General features: G+C 59.1%; 1 protein-coding gene across 6 annotated transcripts in view; it reads right to left on the bottom strand.

Annotated features, from left to right (window-relative positions):
- Nucleotides 1–279: 279 nt before the first annotated feature.
- The window catches only part of BAIAP2 (BAR/IMD domain containing adaptor protein 2), a 77,313-nt gene continuing 59,085 nt past the window's right edge, over nt 280–18,507 (bottom strand). For 4 of the 6 annotated variants that reach the window (XM_014605276.3, XM_059731966.1, XM_019482945.2 and 1 more), the window contains 7 exons: nt 16,146–16,373; nt 15,529–15,727; nt 13,895–14,096; nt 12,644–12,712; nt 11,706–11,868; nt 9,384–9,418; nt 280–2,568 (listed from right to left, as the gene is read on the bottom strand). In XM_014605276.3, coding sequence (XP_014460762.1) covers nt 2,499–2,568; nt 9,384–9,418; nt 11,706–11,868; nt 12,644–12,712; nt 13,895–14,096; nt 15,529–15,727; nt 16,146–16,373 — 966 coding nt within the window. In that variant the 3' untranslated portion in view covers nt 280–2,498. Of the gene's footprint in view, nt 2,569–6,107; nt 6,156–6,969; nt 8,557–9,383; nt 9,419–11,705; nt 11,869–12,643; nt 12,713–13,894; nt 14,097–15,528; nt 15,728–16,145; nt 16,374–18,507 lie in introns of those variants that run through there. The other 2 variants (XM_006270636.4, XM_014605277.3) reach the window with 2 other exon arrangements.

The raw sequence follows: 18,507 nt of genomic DNA, 5'->3' as shown, positions 1-18,507 counted from the left end.
CCATGGGGCTGGCGGGGGAGCCGGGTTGCAAGGACGCGGGCTGGCGCAGGACCGCAGGCATCCCTGGGGCTGGGAAGAGAAGAGTTTATTGCTCCTGCGAGGAGCAGGGAGGGTGCCCATGTTGCATGTGTTCAGAGCCCAGTGCTAAGGAGATGGCATTGCAATCGCCCCCTGCGTGGTGCCCATCTCCACGGCCGTGCCGAGGCCTTTGCTGCCCCCCCCCGGAGCAGGGGCAGGCTGCGGGAGCGGCGCCTGGGAAAGAAGATGCAGGGCACGAGGTGGCGGTGGCATGTTACTTTTATTGCTCATAAATTACATTTCCAGCACAACATCATCAGCATCATCATCTCAGGCTGTGCATCGCATCCACTTTCGGGCTCCAAAGCACAAGGCAGCAGTGCGAGGCCGCGGAGCAGCTGGGCTGGCGTGCAGAGGGCTTGCTAAGCAGCCCCCTCCCTAGCAGGCTGCCCTGGGCGTGAGCAGGGCGCGAGGGGGGGCAGCATAGGGATGTAGCATTGAAGCAACCCCCATGCAAGCACCCATAGCCTTGGGCTAGGAGCCCAGAGTGCCCCGGGACCTCACCAGGCGCCTCACTCCCTTGGGTGCTGGCTGCTGAGCCGTGAGCAGCTCCCTCGCTGCTCCCCTACAGCTGCAAGCCCCAGCTGTGCTCCCTCTGTGCTGTGCGTGGCAGCACCAAGCACTGGGCAAAGGCACGGAGGTGGGAGATGGGGGCATGCAGTGAGGGGAACGGTGCTGGGCTTTGCGTCCCTGGGATGTTCCTCCCACCCAGCTTTTTGCATAAGGGTTTTTGGTGCCTCTGGGGCCCAATGAAGGCAGCCAGGAGCCCCAGGCACAGCCCAACTAATGCACTAGAACAATGCAGATTTGGGGCTCTGTGCCAGGTGGCATGGGGAAAGGGGCCAGTGCAGCACAAGGCAAGTGCCTTGATGGGGGTGGCAGCATGGATGGGTGGCAGGAGGCAGGGATAACACTGTCCGACAGCCAGCTGCGCGTCCCTGCGCCCAGGCCGGGCCTGGGGCCGAGATGTGCAGGTCTGGCATCTGCAGAAACAAGCCCTTCTCCAGGCCAGCGAGGGGTTGAGATAGCCAGCATCAGTGATCGGTGTAACCGAGACTTTCCTTTATATAAAACAGCATGACTGCAGCATTTGCAGCCCTTTGCTGCTCTGTTGCGGACTAAAACTACTGCCCAGAAGAGACCCAGACATGGAGCAGGGCATCCTCTAGGCTCAAAGCAATGCACAAGTGCCAACAAGCACCACGGCAAAGACAGCGTCCTGCGAGGGTGCTGCCCCACCACCGGGCAGGCGGCAGGTCCTCGCCAGGGACCCCCGTGCTCCAAGAGCAGGGCAGAAATGCCAGGCACTTGCTTTTCCCTGTTCTCTCCTTTAAGGGAGTGACTTGAGGTGCTGGGACCTGCACCCACACCCCCGCTGAGCTGGGAGAAGCCTGTGGCCAGCAATGCCAAAGCCAGGACGGGTAGGAGTAGCAGGGACCTCAATAATAAATGCAGCCGGCAGCAATCTCCAGCTCCCCGTCTCAGCGGTGCACGGGTGGGGAAGAGGCCGGGACAGCCGGGGGGTCTGCACTAACACCAGTGCTGCAGTATCTGCTTCCATCGCCCCCCGCCCCCCCAAGCCCACCCTCTGGGGCGGTCTGCCGGGGCACTGCACGGCCGATCTTACCCACGTGCCAGGTTGTAGCTACCAGGACAGGCGATTAAAATGCTCACATCCCGGAGACCGGGGCAGGATGGGCGGCCGGAGCTAGCATCTCCCTTCAGTCACTGACACTAGCTCCATTCAGCCGGGGGCTGCGGCAGGCTCCTCCTGCCTCTCCTCGCCCCCGTTGTCCTGCTCCCCTTGTGTTTCCCTTTGACGTGGGGGGCTCGCACGGGGCTGGGGGCTGCGGCCGTCCCAAAGCAGCTCTAAAGGCACCTGAACAAGCTAAATGCAGCGCGCGTCCCTCCGCTGGGAGCAAAGACCCAGCCTTTGCCGAGACGGTAGGAGGGCGGCAGAGAAGCCATGGTAGCAATCCCCACTCAGGAGAGTCTACGCACATGCTCGTGGCTGCACGGAGGTCTCACTATTACACCGAGCGTGGCTCCTCTCCCGAGGCCTGTGTCTGGGCCAAGGCTGCTCTCTCTGGCCTTTAGCTTTCCAGCTTGGGGACAGGCACGGAGCTGTAGCATGCAGCGGCTTGCGGAGGACCTGCACTGCCGCGGCACGTCCCAACATGCAAAGGACAGACCCGAGATACCCCCTCGTCGTGGAGGTGACTGCACTGGATCTAAAGGGGAGAGAGAGAGTCGGGGGCTAAGGCCTTCGCTTTCCGCTTCCAAGCAGCAGGTTAGAAGAACCAGAAACCAAAGGGCCGGAGACGGCAGGTCTGGACAGACGGACATGCAAGCAGCGGCGAGGATACAGCCCGTGTCCGGCACGGCTGGGGGGAGGCGCTGGCTCTCTCTGATGCCAGGACTCAGCTGAGGAGGGGAGCCGACCTGTCGTTTGTCACCGTGGGTTTCAGCTGGACGTTGGCAAAAGGGTTTCTGCAGAGAGAGAGAAAGGCGGGGGTTAGTCAGGGCGGCAGGGAGCCTGAGCGGGGATGGCGAAGGGGCGAGCAACACAGCCGACAAGGACTGGGGGGCGAGACAGCAAGAGACACCCAACGAGACACCACACGCTCCTGCCGGGGACACGCGGCTCCGGTGCTGGCTCTGGAGATGCACCCGGGCCAGGCGGGATGCGCTGACTTGAATCCACGTGCTAAAAATGGCCTGGCAGCCCCCTCCTTGCCTCCTAAGACAGCAGCAAGCCCCTCTGAAGGGGATGTCGAGCCTTTCTAGCTTCTCCCTAGACTTTAGAGACCCAGAGGAGCGATGAGTCCACACGACCGGTCATGGGCCCTGTGGATTTCCCCCCTGGCACTTTTCTACCCGGCCCGTCCGGGAGGTCGGGGTCTCAGCCCCTTCCACGGGGAAGCGGAGGGAGCAGACAACACGCACGGCGCGCGCACAAGTGCTCCCACAAGTGCTGGCGTGTGCTGCCCAAGAGACAGCATGGAGGGAAGGCAGAGGGGCTTTAGGAGCCAGCCCACCACGCCATGCAGGCACGGTCCCTGGGAGCCCAGCACCCAGACAGCCCCACGGCTGCCCGGCGCGGGGGCACTGCCGGGAAGGCAGCAGGGCAGAGCCAGAGCGAGCAAGGAGAGGAGCTGGGAAGAGTTTAGCTGGACCAGACACAAGAGCACATCCCCAGCCCTCGCGCGCCCACGGGAACGCAACGGAGCTCGGTACAGACACGCTAGACACCGCACGGACACGCCACGGGGGCACGGACTCTACACACACGCCTGGGCGGACACTGGGAGTTATTAACCTCCTTTGCACGAGGCCTTCACACCGAGGGCCCCTTCCCCGCACAAGCAGCAGCCCGTGGCACCCGGGGGCTGCGGGGTCCGGAGAAGCTGCACCTCTGAACAGGGCTGGGGACGGCCACGGCAGAGCGCCGGGGGTAGAGGCAGCCGGGAGAGTCAGGATCCTCCCGGAGAAGGGAGGGGGACTCAAAAGAGAGAGGACCCCAGGCTCAGAGTCATCCCTCCCGGGACAGGCAACAACCGGCCGGCAAAGGGCCGCTCCGCGCAGCGTGGGAGGTTAATAAAGCAAAACACGGACTGGTCCCAAGGTGCCAGCCTGGGGCCAGCCCGTATTTGCATGGGCGTGCCCGGCTCCCCCACCGCACTCCACATATAACAGAAGTGCAATTGCACACACAGACACACACATATTGGCTCCACCAGAGGCTTCACACATGGCTTTTGCTGGAGGACGAGGACTTGCGGGACACCGGTCCCCGAGGGCCCGACCCATCGCACCCGGACCCTGACAATCACCCACCGTGGAGTGGAAAGAAAAGGGGCTGCTTGCCCCCTCCGGCCACCTTGCCAAGGGGAAGCTGCCCCCCGTCTCCCCACTGCCCTGCCCCAGCTGAAGGCAGGGGTCAGGGGGTCCCCACGACTGCATCCTCGTCAGCTGAGTTTGGCACTGGAGGGTGCGTGCAGGGCATGCGGGGGCTCGGGAGGGGGTCGTGATACCAGACCCCCAGTAAGGAGGGTGCTGGTGGGGGGAGGCCAACCCAGTGCACAGCTTTGGGGATGGGGAGCAAGACCCCTGCAGCACGCGGGTGCTCTTGGCAGCTGCCAGGGTGCCCCACATGCCCACAGGGCTGCCGGCAAATTTGGGAGCCCCAGAGGCCATTCTCCCAGAGCCAGCCTGTTCCCAGCTCCAGGATGGTAAGTCGTCTCCCTTCCCTCCACGGGTAGGGAACAGGCCTCCGTGCTGACCCCTCTCTGGGGGTGGGGACAGGGTTTCGGGCTGGGTCCTGAAAGCGAGCGAAGAAGAGAGAAGCAGAAATGAGCCGTTAAACCTGAGCGCATTTGGGTTCGTAGCCCGAGAGCCCCGTGCCCTGCGGCCGCTGCGGGCAGAGGGACCTGGCTTCCGGGCAAAGCCCGCGGCTCCTCCTGGCTTCCCCGGTACCTGGATATCGAGCTGCTCCCGCTCTCGCTGGCCGGCCCCTGCCGCTCCGCACACCTGGCTGCAGAGAGGCGACGGTGGCTTGCAGGAGTCCGTCCGGGTCTTGCTCACTCCAAGCAAGAGGCAGGGCCCTCGTGCTAGGCTGCTTCTCTGCTCCTGCCCCACTTCCCCCACCCTTGAACCTGCCAGGGCTCGTGCCAGAGCTAGCAACACGGTCACCCACAGCGAGGCACCCCAGACCTGCCCCGTGGGCAGGGCGACCAAGCATGAGGAGTACCTGGACCATCCCCATCAGCAGCAATCTACCCCCCCTTCCCCCAAACCGGTTCTCAGCAGCCCCCGCCCATCCCACGGCAATGCGCGGAGCCCCCACTTCAGCCAGCAGCACCCCGGCTTCTTGGGACCTTTGCACCCCGCTTCCCTTCCAAGCCCATCTCCTTGCCACGGCTCCAGCTCTCATTTAAAAGCGTGGCTCGGTTTGCAGCAGGACGATGAATTACCCTATTTTTAAGCCTGAGCAATTAATATCCCACCTAATGAATGCAGATTTGCAGCTCACTTTTTCCTAGGGTGCCAAAATAGCTCCTGGAGCTGGGAAGGAATGGAAAGGCTGCCGTTGACTCAGGTGGGGGGGTGTTACTTAACTCTCTGGGTTCAGGGCAGGCGAAGGAGGATAAGCCCATAGCTCGGACCACCCTGAGGCTCCAAGATCAGGGGGACGGGGCTTTGGCAGTAGCCGAGGCCCATGCACACTGCAAAGGGTCCTTGCATTTTGGAGCCCCACCTTGCCCCTCCCAAGCAGAGGCCCCCGGGCCCGCATGGCACCAAGTGCCTGACACTTGACCAGCGTAGGGGTAGGAGCAGGGCACCGGGCGCTGACCTGAGTGCAACCCCCAGGAAAACAGACATACGTACGTGTTGCCCATACGCCGCAGAGCGCCGGGAGGAGGCTGTGCCCACAGTGATGCAGCGGCCAGCAGCGTGTTTGATGCAGAGCATCCATGCCGTTAGGCAAGAGCATCAAACACGGGCGGCCCCGAGAGGGGTGTGTGGATTGAAGGGGAGAATTAGATAAAAAAGGCAGGAAAAGGGAACGAAAAATGCTCAGTGCCCAGCTATGGAAGCATGAAACCCGAGTGCTCCGCCCGGCAGGGAGAGGAGGTGGGGACGGGGCAGGCATTACGCTACGAGCCGTGCACAGGGACAGGGGTGGTTAGAGACAGGTGCATTGAGGCTGAGGCTCAATGACAGCGGAGGAAGACAAGTCCCTTTCAGGAGCCCAAGGAAGGCGAAGAAGCTTCCACCGATGGATTCAGGTGCAAGCAAGTGATTGAGTGAGGAGCTGTGCTCTGGACGGAGCGTCATGGGCTGGCTAGGAGGCCCCCGGAAACCGGCCGGCATTAGCAGTCCCTGCCGGCCACCAGCGACAGAGCCGGGACCCGTCTCCCCCCTCTCCTGCCCGTACTAGCCTGGTGCCCAAGCCACCAGCTCCTGAGCGGTCAGTCCAGAGCACGCCGCAAGTGCAGGGGGTTGGCACATGAAAACCGTGAACTTACTAACTAGTCAGGGGGGCCTCTCAAAACCTGGCCACTTCCACATCAGGGCTGCAAGGGAAACAGAACGTAGTTCGCATGACACGCGCTTGAGACGCCTGCCGCGGCTTTCGGGGGAACAAAACAGGGGTGAAGGGGAGAGAAGCTAGGCTAAGCGCTGGTCGTGCTCCCGGGAGACTCCGTCGGCCGTGTTACGTGCCTCTTGAGGATGAAAATAAAAAGGAAAAGTTGTGTTGGTTAATACCGAGCGCTCGCACAGCGCATACGCGATAGCTCTTCGCTGCTGTTCGAAGCCTGTAACGAAGGGCGAGCCCGGGTTATAGTCCACCATACGTCAGCCGCGAGGAAGATGTCCTGTGGCATCCATCCCCTGTGCTACGCCAAAGGATTCCTATCAAAAAAGGACCGGCCTTGGCCTTGGCGTGGGAACAGGGTGAAGGGAAAGCCTCGCACGTCGGTTGTTACCGTAGCTCCTCGCAGCCCCCGAGGGAGGCCCAGGGCTGCATGATCTCCCCAACAAAACCCTGTTGGAAAGCAATGAGGTCTAAGTGTCTCCTGGCTTGGAAGTCAGCAAGACTCCCAACTGCACCCGCTTCTTTCTCAAAACAAGCCCGGGCCTTGGCTTCGTGCAGAGACGACGCGTTTAAATGCTGCTGCAGCCGTTCCCATGCACAGCCCGTTGGGTTTAAAGGCACACGGTGCAGACCTGCTAGCGGAGCAGAGAGAAATGTGGCAAGGAGCGGGCATGTCCTGACCCTCCGCGGTGCAGGGCGTCGCGGGGGAAAAAAAAATCTGGGCACTGCAGGCTGGTGAGTGGTTAGGGTCACAGGCATCAAAGCCCCCAAAAAAACCACCGAGGCCCGACTCAATGCAATAAATAAAACTTTTATTCAAACAATAAACTCAGTACAGGGCACATTTCTCTTCCGCTTTGTTTTTTTTTCTTAAAAAAAAGGTTCTCTCAGCATTTTACAATCTTCATACAAGTTCTGCTAGTTTGTTTTCTACATTCATTCATTCCGCACGGAGTACCCCTGGATTAAAAATCTTTAGCAAAATGAACATCAAACGCAGGAGGCTCTACTGACATGTGCCCGTCGACTATTATATAAAACAAAAAAAAAGAGAGAGAAACTTTTCTAGGGGTGTGGGTTCGTATGTATGCATGTGTATGTATGTGTGTGTGTGCGTGTATATATATATATATATGTATATTGCCAGCAATGTCCTAGTAAACAGGCATGTCAGAGGATTTAAAATCACATCAGAGAGAGAAAAAAAAGGAAGTGTGTATACAGCTTTGCAATGAAGACTTTCACCGGCACTGAAAGGGTTAAGTCTGTACTCTGGGTGTGAGCCACTTTTTACTGACTTCCCCGAACTCAGAGATTGAAGAAGCAATACCAGTAGCCATTAAATCCAATCCTACCGTGTTTGTCTCTAAAGTTATCAAGACACACAAAGAAGATTGACAGGATTTAGGAAGTTGAAACACTGGACTTTTTTCCTTTCTCTCCCGCCCCCTCCCCTGCCCCCCACCCCCAAAACCTGTTGTTGTTGGCTTTTTTTCCTCCTCCTCCTCCTTCTTCCTCCCCATAAAAGTCCAATTTTAAAATGCAAAAGTGTCTTTGGATTTGCTCTGGCAACCTGCATAATACCACGATTTATTCCCCCAGAGACACGACCGTGAGGTAACAATACCTTGCTACAAAAAATATATATATATACATATATGTATAGTTATAAAACAACCAAAGACAGAGCGAATCGTCCCGCCCTGGGGTGGGCCGCGGGCTCTGGCTGCGGGGAGCAGGGCACGGGCCCACCCTCCCCTGGAAACCCCCCGCTCGTCTGCGAGGCAGAAGCCCCCGCGCTGCCCACGTTGCTTGAAGCAACTTTGCTGAGCATGGCTGAATGCAAGTGGACGCCCCGTAGAGCGCAGGGCCGGGCCCCGCTAGCGTCTACGCCTGCCTTCCCTGCAGCAACCGGCACCTTAGCAGAGTCACGACGAGAGTGCAAGTAACAGTACGGATACCATAGGCCATGCATATTGGTTCCACGCGGGAACGGGTTCTTCCGTGTGGCTAGTAAAAGGCGGCTCGCGGGAAGCCTCGGACAAGGGACAGCGCATCTCACAACCTGCCGCGGCTGACTAGGGGAGGGAACCCGCGGCGCGGGCCTGGCCCGGCGGGCAGGTTCTGCTCTGAAAGGCTTCGCCAAAAAGGGGGCAGCGGAAACGTCAGGGAAGGGGGCAGGTAGCAGCACCATGGTTTCCTTGATGGTCACAAGTGATCAATCCCAAAGGAGGAGGGTCAAAGGAGACACGGAGAAAGACAAAAACCAAAAAAAGGGGGAAGGGGCGGGGGAAAGAAAGCAGAAAGCTCTTCAAAGCAGCAGCTGCCATTGCTAGTCAGGGTGTCCTCACACAGTTGATACCAAGCTGCCACTGCCGCTGCGGAATAGAAAGCAGAGGGACACTGCCAGACCGCACGCCACGGCGGACAGCAACGCGCGCTCACCGCCATGCAGTCTCCCTTTGCTGCCGCTCGGCTCCAGCCCCTGCGCTCTCCCTGCCCCGCGGGCCCATCTGCTCCGGGCCAGCGGTCAGGGTGATGCTGCTGGGAGGAGGACGCCGGGCGCTGCCCCGTCCTGGCCTGCTTTCACCCGCAACTCGGCTCTCGGCAAAGGGGGGAAGGTTTCTCGAGACTTCGAATTTGGCTTGAAAATCCCTGCAAGACTCGACGTGACCAGCTCTGTCAGCCGGTCTGGTCGCCTGGGCAAATGCCTCTGCTCCGGGGCTCGCGGTCCCTAGCACAGTTAGGTAAGTGCCCGGAGAAGATATGGGGACAACGCGGAAAGGCTGGGCTGTTTCCAGCCCTAAGCCTTGGCAATGTGAGAAGCCGGGTAGGCAGATAGTAGCTGATACCCTTCTAGCTTATGCAGAGGGACTTTGCCCCCCAGAGTGGGGGTGAGCCTGCCTATGACCCCGGATAAGGCGAGGGCTGCCCCTGCACACCAGGCCTAGGGAAGCTGGAGGACGATGTCTTCGCTGTGCTCAAGAAAGGCGCTTGCAGGTGACACGGCCGGATAGAGACATGCCTGAATGACCCGACCTGCTGCAACCCCCCTGCCAGGCCCTGACGCGGCGTGCCCGCTGGTTGTGGCCGGCCACCTGGGAACGCTTCCTACCAAGGGATACTGCAGCATCGCTTATGCTTTCCAGAGCTACGAACACCAGCATTCGCTTTACATAGTACAGTACGAAAGAGTGACTCTTACCTGCTACCAGATCTTGCCCCGTAGTCATCGAGGCCCTAAGGAAAAGGGAGAGAAAGAGAGAACCCAAGTGAGCATCCAGAGACCCAGCAGCCGCCGTGAGATGGCACTGGAAGGTCATGAGGAAGCGAATGCGCTCGCCCCCAATGGCTTTCGGGCTCAGAGCCGAAGCATTGGGGCAGGGACGGGGGTGAGGAGAGGGATGGAGGTGACTGCAAGGGGGGTCATGTGGCCGAGGGGCAAAGCGGCACGAAAGAGCACGGCTTGCTCCAACCGGGCCGGTTAGCGAAGCCGCGTGCAGCCCGGTCCCTCCGCCCCGCTTCTCGGCACGCGGGTGCCGGGAACTCACATGGGACCGGGACGAAGTTACAACGCGCAGGGGTGAAATGCTGCATGAAAAGGAAAAAACACACAAACAGGTGTCGGGACCGTAACGGGCTCCCACCAGAAACCGCACAGGGCCGCGGGCTGTTTTCTGCTTCCACCGGCGTTACATGTGGAGCCTTGCGTGAGCTTCTTGGAGGGAGGAAATACGGGCTGCGGGGCCCCGAGGGCCTGACGGGGAGCAGGTGATGCTGAGCGCCAGGGGCACAGGCCCAGGGATGGTGCATCCCTGCACCAGGATGTGTGCGGAGAAGGGGAGCTCCCCACGGAGCCCACCAGAGCCCTTCCTCCTCCAGATCTCCCCTCCTAACGAGCCAAGGTCCCTCCATTCCTGCGGCTCCAAGGAGACCATTCAACCCCGAAGCTGCTTGCAAAGGCTTTTGCTGCAGGGCTGGGCGACAGGCCCGAGGGGGTTCCTCCACCTCCAAAGCCCACGAGTAAGGCAGAAAAGCACCCCGGGGCCCCGTGGGCAAGGCGTTTCTGGTGGGAGACTCTCGTGGAAGCAGCGAGTGTTGCCGATTGGGAGTTGACGCTGCCGTTTTGTGCCAGTCTCTGTGTCTCACCCGCCTGCTCCGAGGCAGCCAAGCTGGCCCGTTTGCTCCGTTCCCTTGGGCTTTTCCCCCATGTGCCCGTTTTGGAAGCGTCCTTGCAGCCCCCGTCCCGGGGAATGCAAGGAGGAAGACCCCGGAGCCTTGGGCGAGCCACAAAAAAAATCACCAGGCAAAAACAGCAACCCCTCGCAACCCCAATGGGAACATCGCCGTCGTTCGGACTTACGGCTGTCGACCTAGCGTAAGGCTTGTAGTGAGCGGAGGGTGGTTGGCACAGGCTACTGGAATACCCTTTAATTGCACAACCATAGGGTATATGGTAGTCCTATAAATAATGAATACAGGCCTGTTGGAGAGCAACCTTCATTCGCTGGCTTTAGCCCGACATCAAAATAGCACGGCTCGTTGAGAGACATTTTAGTGCATTGACTTATTCTCTAAACAACGGGTTAACACGATGCAGCTGCCAGCAAAACAGCTGCACAGGCTCCGGGCAACCCCGGCACGGCACTTCAGTCCCGCTCCCGGCCCCACGCGTGACCGAGACAAGGAGGGCGACTGCATAACGAAAGCGATGGTTTGGGAGTTGCTGCACCTGTCACCCCACAAGCATTGCTCTGCCTGTCTGCCCTGGCTCTTCTCGTCCCCATCCTTCCTCTGGCACATCTGACTGAGCAGCAAAGCAGGTGACCCGGCAGAGGAGGGTGCCCACCACCACGTGGTGAAAGCCAAAAGACGGGCGTGATAGTCTCTGATGTAACAGCAATATCCCATGGCCACTGGAAGGTGCCAGGGCACGGAGGGGAAGCAGTCTGATTCAGTGCATTAAGCGCTGATTTAAAAAGAGAGGAAAGTGGGCCAAGTGGGTAGGAAAACCACTCTTTTTTAAGCTTTCTCCAGATGCAGTCACGGCCCCTTATTAGTCACCATCACCAGGCCAAAGGCTGGAGGTCTGCTCTTTCCAAGAACTGACATTTCCAAGAGCACCTAAGTACCTTGGGACCTGGCATCTGACGCTGAGAAGTGAGTTCTGTTGTTCCACGGGTACGGGACACGGGCACTTTCAAAGACATTTACCCAGGAAGACAACTATGCCCCGAAGGAGCAAAATCCCGCAGGGGCAAGACTGATCAATGCCAGCAACATGGGCTATCCAAGCACCCACGCCCCGCGAGCCCACTCCTGCTGCAGAAGCCACGTCCCAAACAGCTCCACGGTTGGGTAGCTTGTATTTTTTATTTTACACTGCCACTAAAATCAAACGGCTCCATCCTGCCCTCCACGCCAGAGGCAACAGCTCCCTGGCTGCTAGCAATGACGCGGGGATCGATCTACGCTCGCTGTCTGCAGCCAACGGGCACCACCTCCCACCGGGGTCCCAGCTGCTCACCTGGGAGAAGGCAGGCACTGCCACGCTGTACGGCCGCTGCTTGAAAGCGTTGGCGTTCTGGGGGGGGAAGCCCTGCGAGGACATGCCGTAGTCCGGCGGCGGGATGGCGATGTCGTCCTTATCCAGCAGGTTGCCTGTGCTGCTGCTTTTCCCGGGCTGCAAACTGCAAGAATAATCCGTCAACACCCTCCCCGGCCTTCCCCGTCGGCAGCCCGCAGGGACCCCGCTGCTTTTCAGGGGGGCCTCAAGTAGCGAGCGCAGCAAAATGGCACGGTGCATTTAATCCTGAATCTCAGGAGCGAGTGACGATTCAACAGCTTTCAAAGCTATGAAGTGTCTTCTGGGGACCGTCATTTCTCCAGCTGATGGGGGTGAAAGACCCTGCAGTGCAGGGAAGGGACGTCCCTTTATGCTGCGCCCTGGTTCTCTGTGCCAATCTGACCCGGAAGCCCCTTTTTGATTTATCTGGTCCCACCGCCTGGTTTTTGCAGGTGGACTGTCACCACAATGCAAGGTCCTTCGAATTCCTGTGCACGAGATTTGCAACCCCGTGAGGGGGCTGAAGAGAGAGGGGCAAGAAGAGGGGACCGCTTGCCAGAGGGCAGAGGACCCGCTCTCGCAGGGCACTTGGGAGCTGTTGGCATGCCCCCGGCGGCAGCCCTCGGGGAGACCGTGCCCTCCCACCCCCGTCAGCTCTGGCTCCTTCTCCCGCCCTCAGCTCCTGCATCACACTGCAGCAATGTCTGAGGTGGTGGCACATGCCATGTGCCGAACCGGCGTGCTTGGGGCTATTCTTGGCATACCCATGGAAACGAGGCCCAGTGCTTCAATAGCGGAGCTGGGAGAAGCCAGGCATGTTACTCCCTCACGTCCCTCAGGCAAGCAGCCCCATGTCTCCCGGCACTAAGAGGAGCCTGCTGCCCGAAGCGGGGTTTTACCTGGCGTGAACTCTGCTGCTCCCCTCGCTGTCCAGAACCCGCGTGTACGAGAAGGGGAACCAGCCTCTCCTGCAAGGCAGAAGCGCGAGGAAGAGTCAGCCTCCGCCTGCACCTTTGCACGGATGTGTTTCTACGCTGGACTCTAAAAGGACCCCACCTGCCTGCATTGCATCTCTCCCCCCGACTGCCCTTTGGGAGCCGGCAACTCGCTCAGCTTCCTAGATACGTCTCAGAGCCAGTAAGGAAGATGCTGTAAAAAGAAAGTCACTCCCAACCTCCTTGTCCTGCTCTACAAGTGTCTGCCCCTCACCTCTTCATCCTGCAGTGACCTGGCAGGAGACAGGGAAGAACCTGGCAGGGCTTTTTTGTAATCTCCAGGGGGTTCATACAGGGCTAAACTTGCCCCCGGGGTCTTTTGCTGTGGGCTGCTGGCCCCTGCCAGCTCAGGCTTCTGCTGGGACCATTCGCTTTGCAAAGGGGGGTGACTTCACGGGGCTGGAGTTTGGCATGGAGCTGCACCCCCTTGCCAACACCCTCCCCTGCCAGCGGCGCGCAGGGATCCTGCTGCATTTCAGAGGGGACCTCAAGTAGCGAGCGCAGCAGTGGCACAGTGCATTTAATCCTGAATCTCAGGAGCGAGTGGCGATTTGTCAACTTTCAAAACGGCAAACGCACCCTCCGGAGACCGTCACTTCTCCAGCTGATTGGGGTGAGCGACCGTGCAGAGCATCTGCTTTGCAAAAGGGGGTGAGACCCCCATCAGCCTCCTTCCTCCCCCCTACCGAGACTCGAGCGGGTGCCAGCCTCCTGCTTGCTTGCTACAGGAAAGCAGAACGGCAAGAAACGAGTCGATGAGAGGCCTGGCAGAGTAATGACTCACTTGCTCAGCCCCAGCGCTACAGCCTGGTTCTGCTAATTAGGTCAGTGCTTTATCATGCCCCAGCCATCAAATTCGGTTAAGTCGGTGTTTCATCTTAGATTCACAGACAAGGAGGGTGGAAGGGAGCTCAGGAGGTCACATCTAGTCCAACCCCCTGCTCCAAGCAGGACCAGCCCCACCTACATCATCCCAGACAAGGCTTTGTCTACCCGGGGCCTTGCTCAGACAAGGCCAAGTTCACAAGGTGCCTTCTAGGCACGGAGCAGGATGAAGGGGCAGCTGCAAGACACTTGCTGGTACTCAACCCGACCCAAGCCTCTGCAGTCCAGGGGGGCTCTAAACCAGCGGCGCGACGGGGCGGGGGCTCTCACATCTTTGTCTTCTCGCTCTCTCCATAGTGCCAGCCGTCCCGGGCCTCAGGCACCAGGAGTGTGATGAGATCCCCCTCCTTGAAGCTCAGGAGGGTGCTGTTGTCCCCGGCAGCGTGAGAGAAAATGGCTTGTACTCGTGTCCGACCGTTCCTCTCGAGCCCGGCGGCCATGGAACTGGAGCGCGGCAGAGTCTTGTTCTCAGCTGGCGGGAGACAAAGAAAAGGCCTGAGACCTCAGCCCCGGTGGCCACGCACATCACAGACACAGCCCCACCCCGAAACCCTCTCGTGTTCCTCGTAGCCACGGCTCAACACGAGGATGCCACAGCACGTGGCTCGCTCGGTGTTGTTGCCGCCGAAGGACCACGGCACTGTGGGATACGATAAGCACATCCAGGCTTACTGGACATAATGGGAACTCCCCCCTGGATGGCCGAGGCAGTTCAGGAGGCCCCCACTTCTTGGCTACGCAGTTGGCTTTTAAACTACTTTTCAAGGCAGGAGCACGCAGGTGGGAAGCTCGGCTCTCAAGCTGTGCATTTCCTCTCGCATTCAACGTGCAAACAATCCTCACATTTCCGACCAGCGATACAACGGGGGCATCTCCACTCTACATGGTAAGTGGAAACAGGCCGTTGTGTAGTTCAGAGCTTTACGGACTCGAGGCACCCCTGGAGAGACTCGAGACCCCCCTTGGAAAGCGCCAGCTCTTAGTTTTCACTCATTTTTTTGACACGGGATGATGACAGAACAATTCTTCTGTTGCAAAGAACTCAAAAAGCCCGCAGCAATGGACTTCTGTTTGAAATCTCTGGGCTTATCTTGTGACTTGTGCTCGTAAGCCTAACAGTGCTAACACCGCGTGGCACCCTGGTTGAGAATCACTGTTGCGGTGGCATACGCCCAGGCTGAATTTGTCATCCAGACACTTTGCCATTATGTGTGGGAAGGGGAAAATCCAGGGGGGAGCTGTGCGGGCCCACGTGAAAGGAGATCGAGGAGCTGCAGCTTCTGAAGCAGGGCTGAGATACGGTCCTAGAGTATCGACAGCACGCGTAAAGGTGGTGCTGGCACTGCGGGGAAAGCCCCTCTGGCTTTGGCCTAATCCAGTGGCTTTATCCCACCAGCGCAGGTGACTCTCCATCATCTCTGTGCCCCACAGCGGTGCCTGGAGCACCGGGGCGTCCCCGGGTCTGTCTGCAAGAGCAGAGTGCACGCGCGAGAGAGACGGCGCAGCGACAGCCTGCTTCGCCCCACGGAGCCATCCTGATCTGCCTCTCGGAGGGCGGGCGCGTTTCCTCCCAAAGGAAACTGCCAGTCAAATGAACCCCCGCGGTTTTCTAATCCTGTGCCCAGCCACGCGTGAAAGTAGCAACCATCTTTCACGCGGCTGCTGAGATGCCCCATGCATTACTGTCTAGTTACTAATGAACTTAACCCTGAAGCTACCAGACAGGAGGCAACTGCCTCCGAGGGAGCCGTGGCCCTTTGTGGCCAGCCGAGCCCTCCTCGCCCCGTATTGACCCTGACAGCTGCTCGTGCCAACTGAGCCGGTTGCAGGACTGTGGCCCCCAAGTGCCAGATGTGCTGCGTGGCCGCTGGCGTGGCTGTTTGAGGAGAGGGGGCAGTTCTTACTTGCTGCATAACTGTTTTTGGGCTGGACGTTTTTGCGCACGGGCAGCGTGTTGGAGTAGGAGTCGCTCAGCTTCTGGGGCTGCGGGGGAGACAAGGGCTTTGACTGGGCCGGCTTCCTCTCCGGCCAGTGGTTGTAGTCCTCGCTGTCAGGGCCCGAGACGCCATTCATCACAGGGATGGTTTCCTGTGCTGACATTCGCTGCAGGGAGGGGGGAAAATGGGAGATGGCTGCATTATGCACATGAAATCATAATCTGGCCATGTGGAGCAGCATCCCAGCCCTGCTAAGCCTGGTATCCTGCCTCCAGAGACAGCTGAGACTGAAGGCGTCAGGAGGAAGGGCACGGCCACCCACGGCACATCTAGGCCATCAGCAAACCCCTTCCTAAACCCTGCAGCTATCCTGTCTTACAGCACATGACTCACTGCATGTCCGCCCATGCTGGTCTCCGTCCTATTCCCTGCCATATGCTCCGAGACTGGCCCCAAGCCCCACCGCCGCACCCGGCGAAAGTCTAGGAGAAGGCGACTCTCTGCGAGCCATGGTACACCCTAAAGGAGTAGGCTTATAATGCCCACGGACTTGCTCAGCAAAGGCACACGCCGTGTGTACTCACCCCAACAAACGGGGCCAGCTCTGGAGGGACCGGGAGCGGCTTGGCACCAGGGATGGGCTCCGAGATGATGAGGTTCGATTTGGATGTCGACAGAGGGGCAGGCAGGATGGTCCCGTTGCTGCTGGCAGCCATCTGCTGCATCAGCTGTATGGCCCGGTCCGGGATCTTGTTGGGGTCGGCACAAGACTGCTGCCACAGCGGGAGCTTCTGTGTCAGGATCTCCTTCCCCTAAAAGCAAAAGGAGGAGTGAGTCCACAAGAGTCCTGTGGGGAAAAGCCCGTGCACCCCTCAAAGGCAGGGACATCCTGGCACGCTTCCCTTCTCAAACCAAGCCCTCTGGATGCCTCATGTCCTGGGTCCCAAAGGCCCGGGAAGTAGATCAAGACTATGATACATCTCGAGCTGGCTTGAGACCTCAAGTGCCCCCGGCCCAGACGCACAGCAGACTGGAGCAGTGAGAGATCTAGCTACCTGCACGTGCACATGCTCAACGCTGGCATGGCGCAGGGCGTTGCAACCAGGATTTGGCTTGTGACAGTGGACAAGCTTGCAAGAGCTCATTAAAAGCTGAGCAGGAGGGAGGGAAAGGTAATGAACTTTCTCCGCTGGCAGGAGGAGGATGGAGGAGCTGACATGGAGAGGTGGGAACCCAGGTGTGCAAACTAAGACCCATCAGCCGAGACTTGTTGTGTGAGCAAAGGCGTCTCTCAGGGAGGACGGGGACAGACTGTGCTGGGTAAATCAGTGTTAACGGGGGCTGAGCTTTGCAATGTGGCTCCTCTGCACAGCCCAAAGCAGCCTTTGCAAACTCCCTTCCTGTGGCTGTCCAAGCTGGCAGCCACTTTGTGACTCTGACAAAGTGATGCCATCCCTGGAGCCGGCCCGCCGGCCTGGCTAGGCAGGTTTATTTTGGTGGGAGGCAGTGTTTGTCCTATTCTGCCCTACTAAATCGCCCCCCATGAAGAGGCCTGAAACTTGCTCCCAGCAGGTAGGTGCAGTTTTGGTGCCTGGCTAACGAGGGACAGGCGTTCGAAGGCAGACTGTGGGCAGCCAGGTCCCTTGCAGCACGTCCTGGTCATGCCAGGGGACTCCCATTCCACCCCATAAGAAGCTGATAACTGCTGGCCTCAGATCCCAGGGACACTTGGACACGTCATCAACAGAATGGCAGGGATGTGGGACAGTGACAGGTGCAGACACACGGCTCGTGCCCCAGATATGCCACTCCTGGGACCCAGCCACTTCCCAAAGGAACCTGCTAATCTTCCAGGGCTGCTCGGCTTTTGCAGCTTCTGACCTCCCGCCTTTGGACGCAGAGGCTCTAGCGTCAGCCCGACTCACCTGGAGCAGCCTGGTGGCACACACGGCTCCCCTGTACAGAGTCCAGGGCTGAGCTCTTGCTTTCCTGCTTAGATGTCTTGCATTTCCAGGGGTTTGGGTGCTGAACTTCTCAGGAGCTAAAGGCATGGCTATACCATGTCACCAGCACTCAGGGAAAGTGGAGCCCCAGAGCAGACCCCAACCGTCTGCACCCGGGCTCGGTGGTCCGGTGCTGCGGTTGCTCCGAGATCGGTCCCCGCAGCCAGGCTGCAACGTGAGGGTGGGAGAGCTGCTACGGAGCAGGGAAAGGGGTGTGCTGAGCACTGGGGAAGTGATGGAGCCATAACCCAGGAGCGAAGAGCAGCTGTCAGCCGCTGCACTGCTCTCAGAGACAGGCCCACCTCGCCACGGGACACGCAGGAGAATCATCTACCAGCACCGCAAGGAAGCTAGCCAATTTTTAAGCAGCACACAGAGGCTGCGATTCCCAAAAGAGAAATTTAACTCATCCCCAATTAGCAGAGAGCAGTACTGCAGGGTAAACGCTTACCCATTTGCCTCTAGATTAGCTATTAACCAGTGGCTTAATTAAGTGCCACCCTGAGCTATTTTCCTTGGTGTTAGCAAAAGCCTCTTTTGTTGTTTTCTTTAAAGAATAGGGTCATTTTCCCAGGACAGATTGCAGTGCCTTCAGCAAAAAGCTGGTGCCTGCTGGCACATGCATGCATGCACAGACACGCGTGTGTGCGCACACGTATGAGTGACACTGCCCAGCCCCGAATCGGCAGTGGAGCAGCACTTTTTACCAGCCATCCGTATCGCGTTAGCTCAGACGGGCTTGGGAAATTAAAATACGCGTTACACATACACCCACCCACCGCATGGGCGAGCCACCTGCAAAACCTCCTCGTACAAAACAAATCTCTCCCATCCCCGGCTGCAATAAGGCGCTAATTTTAGCCCGCGATGCTTCAATAAGATGCTTCTGTGACATTCGGTGGCAACAGGAGTGCCACAGGTCCGTGGCCGGTGGGGGGAGCAC

The sequence above is a fragment of the Alligator mississippiensis genome, chromosome 8 (assembly GCF_030867095.1).
Source record: "Alligator mississippiensis isolate rAllMis1 chromosome 8, rAllMis1, whole genome shotgun sequence".
In the NCBI taxonomy this organism is placed as follows: domain Eukaryota; kingdom Metazoa; phylum Chordata; order Crocodylia; family Alligatoridae; genus Alligator; species Alligator mississippiensis.
Note: the sequence above shows the minus strand (reverse complement) of the source record. Positions and strands in the feature narration are given on the sequence as shown.